The sequence below is a fragment of the Lichtheimia ornata genome, assembly GCF_029851405.1.
Source record: "Lichtheimia ornata isolate CBS 291.66 chromosome Unknown scaffold00022, whole genome shotgun sequence".
NCBI classification, from domain to species: domain Eukaryota; kingdom Fungi; phylum Mucoromycota; class Mucoromycetes; order Mucorales; family Lichtheimiaceae; genus Lichtheimia; species Lichtheimia ornata.
The window spans coordinates 316,822-331,580 of NW_026695342.1; the positions used below are offsets into that span (position 1 = coordinate 316,822).

General features: G+C 43.4%; 3 protein-coding genes and 1 pseudogene across 4 annotated transcripts; 1 reads left to right on the plus strand and 3 right to left on the minus strand.

Annotated features, from left to right (window-relative positions):
- The first annotated feature begins 3,225 nt into the window (after window positions 1-3,225).
- Window positions 3,226-3,297, plus strand: O0I10_005539 (annotated as a pseudogene). Its single transcript has one exon. The product of its transcript is annotated as a tRNA-OTHER (tRNA).
- A 590-nt stretch (window positions 3,298-3,887) lies between these two features.
- O0I10_005540 (uncharacterized protein) lies at window positions 3,888-7,644 on the minus strand (the record flags this gene model as incomplete). Its single annotated transcript, XM_058485579.1, has 9 exons — window positions 3,888-4,261; window positions 4,320-4,611; window positions 4,674-5,438; window positions 5,497-5,821; window positions 5,880-6,808; window positions 6,872-7,027; window positions 7,089-7,330; window positions 7,387-7,486; window positions 7,528-7,644. The coding sequence occupies 9 exons, from the start codon at window positions 7,642-7,644 to the stop codon at window positions 3,888-3,890; spliced, it is 3,300 nt and encodes a 1,099-aa protein (XP_058343726.1).
- Window positions 7,645-8,669: 1,025 nt separating this feature from the next.
- O0I10_005541 (uncharacterized protein) lies at window positions 8,670-10,764 on the minus strand (the record flags this gene model as incomplete). The annotated part of the gene is made up of 9 exons (XM_058485580.1): window positions 8,670-8,868; window positions 8,933-9,072; window positions 9,138-9,563; window positions 9,637-9,726; window positions 9,796-10,074; window positions 10,138-10,193; window positions 10,246-10,394; window positions 10,464-10,573; window positions 10,630-10,764. The coding sequence occupies 9 exons, from the start codon at window positions 10,762-10,764 to the stop codon at window positions 8,670-8,672; spliced, it is 1,584 nt and encodes a 527-aa protein (XP_058343727.1).
- Window positions 10,765-11,431: 667 nt separating this feature from the next.
- Window positions 11,432-13,525, minus strand: O0I10_005542 (uncharacterized protein; the record flags this gene model as incomplete). The annotated part of the gene is made up of 9 exons (XM_058485581.1): window positions 11,432-11,621; window positions 11,702-11,841; window positions 11,907-12,329; window positions 12,392-12,475; window positions 12,540-12,821; window positions 12,875-12,930; window positions 12,989-13,146; window positions 13,219-13,319; window positions 13,385-13,525. 9 exons carry the CDS (start codon window positions 13,523-13,525, stop codon window positions 11,432-11,434), a joined length of 1,575 nt encoding a protein of 524 aa, XP_058343728.1.
- Between the last annotated feature and the right edge of the window lie 1,234 nt (window positions 13,526-14,759).

The following is a 14,759-nucleotide window of genomic DNA, read 5'->3' on the forward strand; positions in this document are numbered from 1 at the left end:
TGAGTATGGGAGGAAGAGATAATGAGTCGGGAGTGGAAGAAGTGGAAATTAAATAGGTCGGACACCTCTTGTATAAATGCATGAACACTGTACATCAATACTTTGATATTGAGATTGCCCCTCTCGAACCTAAAACTTTCACACAAGGTGCTCTCGGGCATGCTTATCAACTTCATTCATTTGAAAGTCGCAGACTTCATTGTGAAGATTCAAAATGCGGGGCGATCCAAATGGTGGATGATGGGATCAAAAGAGCGGACGGCCCACCGCCCCGAAGTTGCCCACCTCCAACTTGAAAATTAGTCAGCAGGGTGCTCTCGAGCGTGCTGATCAACTTTTTCTAATAAAAACTTCGTGCTTCATTTGAAAATTTGGAATGAGAGCGTCCCAAAGTTTGAAAGACGGAGACATTCGCAGGGTCTGCCTTTCAAGAATTGGCAGGTTCGCTGTTCCAGCGTAGCTCAGCCAAATCGGCTCGGATCAAGGAACTTGAATGATGGAAATGCTCGGCTGGAGCAGGAGAATCTTTCACATGCAAGGGATTTTGCAACAATGCTGATTGTGAGGAAGTGGCTATTAGCTGCCAATGATGAGCTGGTACTGAATATCATACATTGCCCCTTCAAGTCTTGCATAATGAGCTGAGTTACACAAACACGTCTTCTGCATCTTTTACTCTATTATAGTCATACTACTTTACATTAAACAAAGACCACTTCTCATATAGCATCACGCTTACAGCATACGTAAAACATAAAGGTGCCTGTATCTCTAAACTTTACAATCAAACGTGGGGTCTTTAATAGAACCTTGTTGCTCGGCGGGGTGAAAGCGATCTTGTGTCAAACTATGAAGTCCATCGTGGCCAATCCCAGATTTCGCAATGTCGCCACCAGCCAAACTGGATCTGGGGGTCGACCTCTTCGACGACGACGACCAAAAAATATTTTTTGGGTTGGTTGCGACATTGAACGCGAAACTTTCACACAAGGTGCAGTTGGCCAAGCCGAGCCCATTGCTCTAATAAAAACCCCACGTTTCATTGTAAAGTTTGGAGATACAGGCACCTTTATGTTTGTAAGCGTGTTGCTATATGAGAAGTGGTCTTTGTTCATTGTGAAGTAGCTAGACCTTGATAGAACCAAAGATCCAGAGATTTGTGTGTGTGACAAGACCGATCGCGCATGACTTTCCTATTGGTGAAGATTGCATGATGTTCCTTTCCCTGCCTGCCTATAGTAAGGTCGACCTGTGATAGGCCGTATGCAATGGTTCGTTCTTGTATAAAGTTGCATAAGATAGCGTTAGTTGAAAATTGTCATAGGTAAGAATGGTATGTTCATGTTCGTGCTACATTGTACCACTGCTCACTCTTTTTTCTTGAACATGATTAAGCTTACAATGATAACCGAGCTCATGTATAACAAGCACTACATGTTGCCAATCATCATTCTCGAATCTATTATCTTTTCAATGCAGGCGTTCGAGAACCGCAGCTCTCTTCCGTCTATCAGCATGTGAACTAGAAAGCTTTAGCAAATGTACGTAATAATGCTGTGATAGAAGAACAAAGGTATCTTCCCGCTCAGATGGTATAAATGATCCAATATTCGCTTTCCAACCTTCAAAGAAACCAACCAAACTAAATGATCCACATCTTGCACATGTGAGCTGATAGCACGATGCTCTAAGTATTACGTTGAAATCCAGTGTTTATTCAATTAGAGTTGAAGATAAAGACACGATAAGTATGGAGGTTTATCAGGTAAATAGGGTGAAGGAGTAGCATTGCACATTGAATAAGATACGAATGAGTCACATAGAGCCAACGGGCATCATTGCGCCACTGTATTCTTGGTTGGTGGCATCATCATCGTTATCATCCATGATCCATAAACAGCTGCTGCGTGATTTGTCTCGAGTATTCCAATATCAATCCATGGCAACCAACCATCCTTCGTCAAAGATAAAAGCCCTCTAGTCGATACCATCCAAGTTCACCATCATCTTCAGCCGTATCCACATGACATGATCCACCCTTCCTGCTGACGGCATGCCAAGTAACCAAGGCAACATCTCAAGATTTCTCATCACCGTACTTGATTGCATCCATTCACTATAATCATTACAAGTCCAACATGTTGAGCAAAAGAGCCATGCGGTCATTGCAAATATGCATTCCCTTTTCCATCCAGCTGTTGATCAATCACTTGCTTGTCCCTTTCTCTCACAGCTCAATCAGGTGAAGACTGCTTGTATTGCGGCGTAGTTGATGGCTGACATGGCATCATCCAAACTCTAACTGGGCCCAAGGAACCAAGCTGGTCAATATGCCCTTCCTTCCATCCCATGTATCAAGGCAATATCCATATCCATATCCACATCCATAGCAAGGTCGTATGTATTGAAGCAAGTTGCTACACGTAAATAAAGTTGCTTCTATATGATGGCTATTTGCTGCTCACGTAGTAAAGGTTGTAAGGAGGTTGTAGCAAGTAGAGAATGCTGTTTGAGATAATCGAGTAGAAACGTTGCTGATAGCAACCGCTGTAATGACGCTGTCATGCTTGGTCGTGGTAGAGGAGTGCGCAAGAGAAGGTGTAGTGTCAAAGAAACGCGTGCGTGCAGTAGTGTGTATACGCCATGGAACTTGCCATTCAGTCGAAGTCTTTCGGATCATAGCAATCGTAGGCTTTATATGATGGGTTGAAGCAGGACGATCGTTCACATGAGGCTGTTGTCCTTGCATCGGTAACAGTTGATAATGTCGACTACTGCATTGGCGATAAAAAAAACAACTCTTCAAGTCGACAATCGCAACGAACGGAACAGCCCTTCGCCTCACAATGTTACTTGTTCACCCAATATCGACGTTCATATATGTGTTGTGTGTCTCTCATGGATGCTTTCCCTTGGTGTTGCCTTGGCTGGTTCCGCGTCAAGAAGCAGTAAAGGAAGGTGGTGGTCGCTGGACGGTGCTGGATTGTTGTTGGCCTTTCTTCTAATCCTGAGCTTGAAATTGAACTGCATGACTCTACACCTTTTCACGTCCTTACCCTTCCCACAGCCCAAAAAACACCGTTTTTTCGTGCTATACAGGTTTGCTACTTCATCTTCCTGATCTATGTATCATAATTTTGGTGATTGTCTTAATGAAATAAGCGTTTTTCGCTATATTAGGAAATTTTTTGGGTTGCCAAGTTTTTTCAACATTTCCAAAAATAAGGTTTCGTGATGTAATGGTTAGCATATGAGACTCTGAATCTCATTATCCGAGTTCGAATCTCGGCGAGACCTTTTTGCATGCCGAGAAGCAGAGGGTAAATTTTTTACCTGTCGTATATCCTTTTGCGTCGTCTGGCGGTATGGCACCGTAGCCAGGGATGTAAACACCTCTTTACAACTACCCGCTCAATATAGACAAGAACTATGATTCACCGGATCAAAAGCTAAAGATTTATTCTCGGCGTTGCAGCAGCCTTTTATAAAGGCTGCTCAGCACCGCAGCATGTGCAACATTACAAATCTAAAATATCATCCGACATACCGATGTTTGCGTTTTTTGAAGCTGTTGCTGACGCTCATCATGTTAGAGGATCTATAGAGTATAGACAGATTGCATGCTGTTTGGGATATAGAAAAAAGCTGTTTTTGGAAGTTTTATGTATGTTGTGGAGGATTACAATGTATTTGTTGCTGTGTGATTGACAAACGTCACGTGACACGTGAAGAGTAGTAACGAGGTAAGATAAACGTTTACTTGTATTAGGCGCTTCATATACATAATACGTGCTCTTTGAATTGGAATACCTTTCTACAATAGACAAAGAAGGAGATATGGAAGTTTTATTATCATGCAATATGATGAGAGAGGGATTGCTATCAGCTTAATTATTTCCATCCAATGCTTCATCACCAGTGTATTTGCCGACGGCATTGATGCTGACGAACTTGAAAGCTGGGCCTTGACCTCTTAGTCGCAAAATACCATCTTGCCCATCGACACCAATCAATGCACCAATACCACCACGGTGTTGACCCAGCAACACTTTGACGGGATCCTTCTTGCTCGGCCTTACAGGTTCCATTTTGGTGAAGGGGATATGTTCTTGTGCACCACCTTCATTCATCCTAACGGTACACGTCCTTCCATTATGATCGACCGAAATAATGGATGCCAATTGTCCTTTTTGTCCTGATCCATGAGATGATGTAAGCTTGACTTCAATATCTTCAATTGGCCAGTCATCGCTATCTTCATCTAATAACAACATTCCTATCAGCAATCTTCTTCTATTTCATTATACCATCATACTTACTTTGATCATCAACAGTACCATAATCACCACCTGCAGGGACAAATGGCGTTTGAGGTTGTACAGTTCCTGCTGGAGTAGATGGGATGTATCCACCAGGAGTTGGTGCACTAAGCATATGAGCTGCTGGTGTTGGAGCATTCACTGCCGCTGGTGTAGCCGGTGCTAGATTTACACCTGGAGTAGGTGCGCCATCATAAGGTGTAGGTGCGCTGTCGTAGGGTGTTTGTGGATAGTTAGCTCCAGGAGTTTGTGGATAGGGTGCTGGTGATGGTGCAACATTATTGGATGATGCCTAATAACAAAAGTACATTTAAAAAGTGATTCCAAATGCTTGAAAGATCCAAGTACACTTACTGCTGGTGTGGATGGGGCCAATGTATGAGGTGCAGGTGTTGGTGCAGTTTCTCTGTCATCGTATCGACTGCTCCATGTGGGTGATTTGTTGCCATAATCATTATATCCTGGTGTTCGACCACCTGAAGAGCTCCAACGTGGTGTCTCAGCTTTCCATGAAGGTGTCTTGCTACCCGAATCCCATGCAGGTGTCTTTGAACCATCTGCATATGAAGAAGATGCATATGGATTTGGTGTCTTGGCTCCTGCATCCCATGCTGAACTTCTTGAATTGTCTGATGAATAAGGATTGGGCGTGCGGTTGTTCATACCCCAAGCTGGAGTTTGTGCACCTGAAGCCAAATGTCGTGGAGTTCTGGATCCATCGCTGTAATGTCTTGGAGTCATTGCACCATCGCCATAACGTTTTGGTGTAGCCATTGGACGTGGTGCTGCAAAATCAGATGCTCCTCGGGTATCACTAACAACAGGACCAAGCGTACCACCATTGCCATCGACAAGCACAAGCTTTGTTTTATCAACATTGACAACTTTGCAGTTGGTGTGTAACTCGACACGGGCCATTGTATCAGTGGAATCTTTGACAATGCCAATGTATCCCTTGTGGGGTCCTTGTGTGATGCGGACAGTCTTGGATACTAAATGATCACGTCCACCTCTTCCGCCAAAGAATCCACCACGTCCACCACGTCCACGTCCACGACCATCAAATCCGCCACGGAAATTAGGTCCATTAGGTTGTTGTGTACGTTTTTGTTGTGATATCTAATAAATGCCAAATTAACATCGAATGTCATAAAGCATGATTGATTTTACTACTTACATTAGGACGTTCTTTGGCAGCTACGCTGATGACGCTTCGAGTTGGTGATATCCATACGCCATAGTCCACCATATTCTCTCGAGAATGCAAAAAGACCAAATGTCGATATACATGAAGAATAGTGCATGTGCGTCGCTCTCCTCGTGCTTCCATTACAGTTGCGCCTGCCGTTATACTGTTGCCATTCGCATCTGTGGCAATAGCTCGCTTGCTGTCGAGCTTACTTGTAATCAAATGTGGTTCCAATGTTCGAACGTCGCCATTTTGAGTGAGCACCTTGACAGAGTTCTTGTTGACTTTGATGATGACACCCACAGTATGGAAGCTATCAAGTAAAAAGTTTAAGAATGATTGCAAAAAGAATAAAGTAAAATGACACTTACTCGATTTGAACCAGATCATGCAACTCATAATTGCCCATAACGGTTTTGCCAAGCGTAACATCAGCAGCTTCTCGAAGATCCTTAGCGAACACCTGAACTTCATCCATGGATATATCGGAAAGCATCGTAACAACATTGCCATCGACCTTGACAATCATACCACTTTCATCTTTGCGTTGGCCATGGATTACTTTGACGTGGTCACCAGCATTGAACTTTTTGCGTACTTGCTTGGCTGGCAATGTCACTTGCTTAGCGTATCCACCAAAGTTGAGAGATACGACCACTGATGAATCACTGACATTGTCGATCGTTCCAACGCTGTGAATCATATCACCTTCGATGACTTCGACGGTGTCACCGGTTTGTAACAAAGACGTTGCTTGAGCATCATTGACGGATTGAAGTGAAGCAGCAGATAAATCGAGAGCACGATCGCCATCGCCACCTGAATCACCAATAAATCGAGTAATCTCTTCCAACGAGGGGCTCACATCCTCAATTTGCAATGATGACACCTTCATGTTTTTCTCCAAATATCCATCACGGAAGCTGTCAGTACCCAGGACCCAGTAAGGACCCTTCTTTTGTAAGCTGGCAATGTGACGTTTGCTGAGACGTTCTGGATTGAAGAAACGAGGAGGTGGTCGTGTTGCTGATGTTGAACCTTTCTTTCGTTTACGCTCAATCTCTTCTTCTTGAGGCTCAAGGGCAAGACGTGGTATAAGCTTGATCACAGCTGTGTCTTGTGAATCCGATACTTCAAGCACTTTGCCAAGGTCACCAGTATAGACACCACGCTTAACACGCACCCATCCGCCAACAGGAATATCAGTCTCCTTCTTTGGAATGTTGATCGAATCAACCATATCCTTGATAGGAACGAGCTGCAAGGTGGTCTGGAAGATGTTGGGAATATTGGCAATGGCCTATGTGTATACTTGGATCAGTAACAAGAATCAAACCCTCCCATCAAACACATCATTTTGTACCTGTTGAACATGGGCAAGTCTTCTCGCTTCAATATAGATGTAACCCTTCAAAGATTCTCTTGCGAAAGCTGAAAACGTTTCAAGAGGTTGGTCGCTGTATTGTCGATCGAAATAGCGTTTCATGATGCCGAGTACAATATCACGTTCTTTGCCAGGCTGTAATTATGATAGCTTAGTTACCATCATCCCCATTCAATCATATAGAATCGTCTCTCACCTTGCATTTGACAACCCAAAGGTTTGGATCAGTGACGCTTGGCAAAAGCAGCTGTTGTGGAATCTCCTCGGATGACTTGAATGCTTGTGCACGGCGACCACCATACTTTTGGGCGTAAAAAGCAGCAACTTGCTCGTCGTCCATACCCTCCATTTCACGTCGTCGTCGATCAAGGTCCAAATGACGTCGTTGCATGGCTGCTTCCGATGGGATCTCCTCAGGCTCTTCGTCGATAAAGCCATCTATTGTCGCATGTGTCAGCGTTGTGGACCTGATGTCGTTTGGATAATCAACCGACCTTCTCTTCCATATTCCTCCTCTTCTTCTTCCTCTTCTTCGTCTTCGTCGACAAGTGCCATTTCATCAATGAAGGGGTTGGCGGCTCGTTTGCGTGGTCTCTGTGATAAATTGTGTACGTTAGATCAAGCTCCATGTGTGCCTCTCCATTAATGCATACAGCTTCTTCTTCCTCGTCCTCATCTTCCTCGTCTTCGAAGTCCTCGTCTTCGTCCTCCTCATCGAAGGGAACGTCATCGTACTCGTCTTGGCGCTTCATGGTAGTGTGTGGGGGGAGAGTGAAAAAGTGTAAAGAACAACTAGACAGGCTTTTCGGAGTAGGCTTTGTGGATTTGATGTTTTAAGCCAACGGTAATCGATACGACAGGTTTCTTAAATGTGCACCGCAGCATTTTCCCATCTGATGACGGCATTGTAGAAACGCACCATTAGAAGTGATTTCCATAGGAACAACGTTGTCTTCATACTATTATCCTTATACAATTGTACATGGTACCACTAAAGAATAAAAGTGATTGATTCTCGCAACCCTTCATATAATAAAGGTGTCGTCAAGGCTTTTGATGATGATGCCTGTAAATTACCAAGTTTGTGTACATAAGATCTTGATCATGGTATTCGTTGGCATAATGGCACACGTGACACAAGCCCTCGGAACATAATCTTGGACACATCCACAAATGAAAGTAGCCATGAAAAGATGATCATGAGCCCAAAACAACCAGTATTCAACTACCCGATGCCATCTATCAAACCCTACACCAACTCGATGGTCGTGATAAGAACAGCGGAAAGTCAACAGGCGTCGTCATTGTATCAAGTATGGTGTGTCAAGGAATGCTGCATCTATATCACTGCTACCATAAAGAAGGGAAAGGCAGGTGATGTTTTTGGTTGATACAGAGCGGGCATGGTGATAGAGGACAATGACAGCAGGGGACACGGGCCATTCTTTCTTTAAAAGCCATCACGTGTCATGTCGCATTTTTGTTGTGTTGGCCATTTTGCTGAAAGGATCCATTGATGACATTAGCTTTGCTAGCTATACCTTGTAAAGGCATGTTTTCATAGGCAATTGATTTGGGGCCATCTTTCATGGCGGGTAACAACGTCCACAAGTATTCGCTCTATAGGTGTCGCTAGGTTTCGTACGAAAGATATGGAATGTGTTTACAATAATGTACATGTTATTGATATAAAAGAAGTTGGGTTGTATTGTGCATGAAATCTATGAATGGTCTAGAGTATGACAGGGGATGTAAAGTAGGCTCGTAGATAAAAAGACTACAAAGAAGCCGTATTGCGGCGCTTCATGAGGACCTTGAAGCTGTTAGATTTTACAGCTAAAGTCAAGAAACACCGGCGTTCATCAGAGTTGGCAATCTCTTCGGGTATAGCCTTAAAGTCAAACAATCGGACAAGGGTGGCAATGGATAAACGCATTTCTTGGTATGCAAATTGCTTGCCAAGGCAGTTTCTGGATCTATAACAAGAAAATAAAGCATGTTGGTATGGTATGTTCAAGCATGTCGACGACAAAGACTTACCCAGCACTAAAGGGATAGAAGGCATTTTTGTCTGCAGGCATCGATGAACCTTCGATCCAACGCTCGGGAATGAATTTGTTGGGCTCAGGCCAGTAATCAGGGTCCAAATGCACGCAATAAAAGTTGCTGTGGATAATGGTCTATAACGTTGTCATATATCAGCATCCAATTTCAGCGATGGTAAATGGTTCTTATTACTACTTACACCTTTGGGAACAAATTGCTTGCCACCAAGCACCACATCCTTGGGTGCGATACGCTCGACACCAGCCGATACAATTGTGTTCAGACGCAAGGTCTCATTGATGACAGCGTTGAGATAGGGAAGGTGCTTCAATTGCTCGTGGGTCAAATCTTTATCATCTTCCACAGGGATAGCATCAATCTCGGCACGTAGTTTCTCCATGATTTCAGGGTGCTTGAGTAATTCGACAAATGCAAAACCGGTTGTATTGCTAGTGGTCTCTGATCCAGCAACAAGGAAGAGCACGGTCTCACGTGCAATGGTATCGGCAGTAAGGCGGTCGTCAGCGTGATGGGCTTGTTGGCTATCAATCAAAATTTGAAGGATATCGTTTCGGCGAGCCTCATCGCCACCTTTCAAACGCTCCATAATGATCTTCTTCATGAACTATGTGGATCATTGACCATAATAATGAGTCATGCTGTTGATTGAATGTATACAAGCACCAACAATGAGTTACCTTCTTGAGCTCCAAGTTGGCGGATACAACACTGGTGCTGCCAACAGAATACATGGAACGCAACACACCAAGGATAGGATGGCTCATCAGCTAATACGCACAATACAATGTCAATGATGTGTCAAATATGATAGTGAGAGGCTTAATCAAGATGCTTACATAGGAGCCGGTTTGCATGTTCTTAGTAATCGCACGTGGCACGGGGTGATCACTCTTTTCAAGCATGTTAAAAGTTTCACCAAACGCTGTCTCGCCGATGATGTCAAGAGCCAAATATTGGAAAATGAGCCACATGTCCACAGTGCCATAGCCATCAGCGTTGTGAGTCTTTGCAATATCGTTATCGATTCGAGTCACCATCGCATCGTTGGTTTTCGCCATGAAGGGCTCCAACGAGTTCAGGTACTTGATTGAGAAAGCAGGAGAAACGATACGTCTCTACAACATGAGCATAAAATAAAAGCGTTAGCGTTGATAAACACAATGCCCTATATTCATTACCCTTTGTTTATGCACAGCTTTATCGATTGTGCTCAACATACTGACACCGCCCAATCCTAATAGCCATATGATAAGTAATTGGTCTTCGAGAATGATCTGGTTTCTTACTTTGCAATCGGTTGTAAGAGGGGCCTTTTGGAAAGTCATCGGTCATAAGCACTTGTTGCACCATGTCCTTGTCGGCCACTGAAATTCGATTAGGTCCAAGGCGCACCACCTTGCCATATTGCTTGTGCCATGCCATTTGTTGTTCCCACCTTAAAAGACCCATAATCAAGTTAGCGAATAAGCATCTCCTTTTCCTTGAAGACTTTTCGAGTGCTTACGATGTGCCTGGTGGGTTCTCCATCTTTCGTGAATAGTGCATGCTATAGAATTTCTGGGCAAATGGACCAGGAATACCGCTAAGGGGACCAAAGAAGGCATCATACAATTTCTACAAAGCAAGAACATGAGTGGGAGCCTTATTGTGGATCAACAAATCACACATACCGTCGAAGCGTAATAAGCTGTCAGCGTTAGAGCAGCGAGTTGGCCGGCTTCTTTCACGTCCTTGGAGTCCACCTTGCTGGCTTTGTCGATGATCTTTTCTTTTGCGTATTCAATGTTGTTAAGTATGGATTCCATGTTGGATAATGTTTGGATCAATGAAGGGTGCATCTTTTTTCTACCATGATCCACCCCCTATATATACCTGACAGGTATTAAAACTGAGAAAAGTATCGGCGCTTTATTTTGACGTGAAGCCCTGGTGTAACCGGCGATCAACGTAACATAGACAATAATAGCAATAATGCTCTCATTGTGGATTCAACATAGTGTACCAATCGGCATCGTATAATGAAACGCCAAATGCTGAACCATAACCTATTAGCTAGATGACAGCAATAGACAAGGGGCAAGCAAGGTGTAGAGCAATGGTTTTCCCGGAGCGATTAAATGAGGGTGGGAAATCCATGTATCCACGGTCCGGCGGTTTTACCTCTTCACACTCAGACACCTTGGTTTGCTGCTGCATAGTGCACTTCCGTAAGTTTTTCCTTGTGCCTCATTATCTCAAGCGTGGCACGCTTAAACAATGAAACATGGGACATTCACCAATGTACGAGGCAAAGTCGAATACCTCATGGGAAATATGGATGATCAGGATCCTTCTCGTAATACGTACATAGCTGTATCATCATTATGGTTTATGACGCAAGATTTTATTATGATAACGAGTCGCTTCTATCGCTCGTACTAGTAATTTAAGGATATAGATGACATTCTTATTCCTAAGACACGTGGATGGCTACTACAGCTCCCGACGTTTTATTTGCACCATGAAGCTGTTTTTGTGTACGCCTAATGTGATAAACGACGATCGATCTTGGGCATCTTCCAGCTCTTGTTTGGTTGCATGGAAGTCAAACATTTTGACAAGGTGTGCAATCGACAAGCGCATTTCTTGTAGCGCAAATGTCTTGCCGATACAATTACGTGAACTACATGTCTTTATCAGCCTCGTGTATCATAACATGATGATGATGGGTTCACGTGCAACAATAACAATGCTACTACTTACCCAATGCTGAAAGGAAAGAAAGCATCCATATCTGGTGGAGTGGATGATCCCTCTAGCCATCGCTCAGGGTCGAATTTTTCAGGCTCTGGCCAATAGTTCGGGTTAAGGTGTGCGTCGTACACATTACAATGAACGATCGTCTACATGAAAGTTCATAACTTTTATCAGCGAGATGATGTATGATAATGCAAAAAGGATCACTTACCCCCTTTGGAATAAAGAGTCGACCACCTAGCACCATGTCACGATCGGCACGACGTTGCAATCCATTAGCTGCTATCGAATCCATACGCAAGGTCTCGTTTATCACTGCATTCAAATATGGCAGCTTTTGGATCTGCGCATGGGTGAAGTACTTTTGATCCTCATTCATGGGTACAGCATCAATCTCATCGCGCAGCTTTTTAAAGACATGAGGGTTTTTGATGAGCTGGATGATTGCAAACCCGGTGGAATTGCTTGTTGTCTCTGATCCAGCAATCAAGAATAGCACTGTTTCTTCAGCAATCGCATTGGCTGTTAAGCTTTCATCGGCGTTTTGTTGAGTGTCGATCAAAAATTGCAAAATGTCATTGCGTCTCCCTTCTTCACCGCTCTCTATACGCCCCACGATAAGCTTTTTCATGAACTATGCATAAAGGTAACATAAGCAATGCATAATACAACGATTTCTTTTTATGAAAAGCTCACTTCTTGCAGCTGGACATTGGCTGCAATCAAACGTCTTGCAGACAATAACAACGAGAGCCGTCCAAGGAAAGGATGGGAGGCAACCTAGAGCATTATGGATGAATAATGCATGTTGGCTACTATAGGGTAGGTATGGTTGTGTTCTTACGTGTGAGGCAAGCTTCATGTTTTGGCTCACCACTTGGGGCACAAGGTGATCGCTGCCATCCAACAAATGGAATGTACCACCAAATGCAGTTTCAGCAATGATATCAAGTGCGAGGTATTGCAGCAGGATCCAGATGTCAACGGTGCCATAACCAGTGTGAGGATCGAACGTGTTTTCAATGTCGTTATCAATTCGCTTGATAAATGATTCTAAGATATCGGCCATGTAATGCTCGAGTGAGTTGATGTACTTTGTCGAAAAAGCCGGTGATACAACGCGTCTCTAATGGGCATGGTTGATGAATAACAGCAAATTTGTTGTCAAAAATGCATTACCCTCTTTTTGTGAAACGTCTTGTCAGTTGTACTGAACACTGTCCCGGCATTGTCTCCTGCATAATGATTAGAGTTATAGCAATAGTAAATTTGGTGTCGTCATACTATACTTACGATTACCGCTATTAAGCCTATCGTACAAAGGCCCTTTGGGCAAGTCGTCTTTCAATAGCACTTGGCGTAGCATATCTTTGTCTGCAATCAAGGTGTGCCGTGGGCCAACACGCACCACTTGGCCATACGTCTTTTGTAGATTTTTGAAGTATCTCCAGCTATACATAGTCACAAGAAGTTAATGTTACTACTATCATGGGGTAAAACGAACAACGTCGTGATCAACTTACACTTTACCAGGAGCTTTACTGGCATAAACCACATCCATGAATTTGAATTTGAAAGGGCCAGGTATATTTCGAAGGGGCCCAAAAAAGGCGTCATACATTTTCTGTATACATAGGCATATGAGCATTTCCTACTATGTGTATCATGAATGGTTGTTGTCATGGTTACCAATGCTAGGTAATAGGTGATGGCAGAAACAAGAGCAGCCTTGGAAATTTGATGGATGGCATTTTGGCGATTACCAAACACATCAATCATCCGCTGGGCCACTACTTGCAGTGATTGACGGAACACAGTATCCTGATTCATAAGGGTTGGGGATAAGAATGAGCTTCCCGGAGGATACAAACATGACATCCTTTTATATACAGGAATGTCAAACAAAAGCGGATAATTAGGGCTGACAAGCGGTGGCAAAACAATAGATCCTTTGAGAACAACAAGGTTAATAAAAGCTGACCGCGTGGTGAACATTACACAGACGACCTCACATGACCAGCTTGCTCTATATTTCTGCCAGGAATCGATTACAGTGCATATAAGCGCGTATGCTGACCTCTTTTTTTACACGTCCAATCATAATCAATAGTGAAGCCAACATAAACGAAGTAGGTGTTTTCATGATACAATTTATTCACAATGGGTAATTCTCTATATACAAAGCCACTTGGCACATACCTATGTAACCTGAAGATTGGATTAGCAATGGTTCTTATGATGAAGACACCCTTCCAATTTCTTTGTTTCCTTCCCCCAATCCCATCAGATCATATATAGTTTTCTCCACGTCACTTGTCAGTGTTAGCATGGAATATGATTGAATCATCATTGAGACACGCGCTCAGCCACACGCCCAAAACACAAGACAACAACCCGATACTCACCCTTTGATTTACTCGATGCAGCGCCAGACACCTCGCATGTTATAGTACTTGATACGATGAAAACCTGTATCGGATGGGTTGGATTAGTTGAGATGACCAAACACAATGCTTGAAAAAAAAAGTGAAACAAGGTTTGGGTAGTTCAGAAACGCTCGTTTGGCTTTGAGCAGTCGTATCGCCATGGTTTTGTACGATTGGGGCGACAAGCTTGTCATCACAAGATAGAAGGGAAATAAAAAGGGATCTTGAAAAGGGAAGAACAAACATACCTTGTATAGCTGAAAAAGAGAGCTGAAGAAAGAGAACAAAACAAAAGCAACAGAGCGAGGTTCTCCTTATATACAAAAGAAAATTTTTACTTGCTGGGCAGGAAGCTGGGGTTAAACAAAGCGGCTATGGATTGATTGGCTGCGGTGTCGTGCGCTCTTCGCGTATGTCGAAAAGGCGGTGTATGATCCACGCTACTGTCAAAAAGATGTTGCGCGTACAATATTCGCATTTTGAGTTTGTTCCAGGATCGCATTTTGAATAATAGCTAACATTGTGTTGGTAGATCATAGCTTTTGTATTAAGTCCCATCATGCCTCATGATTACCAAAGTACAATGGCACGCTTTATCCACCCTATAGCTATATCCTAAGGCTCAACTAATGGGTACG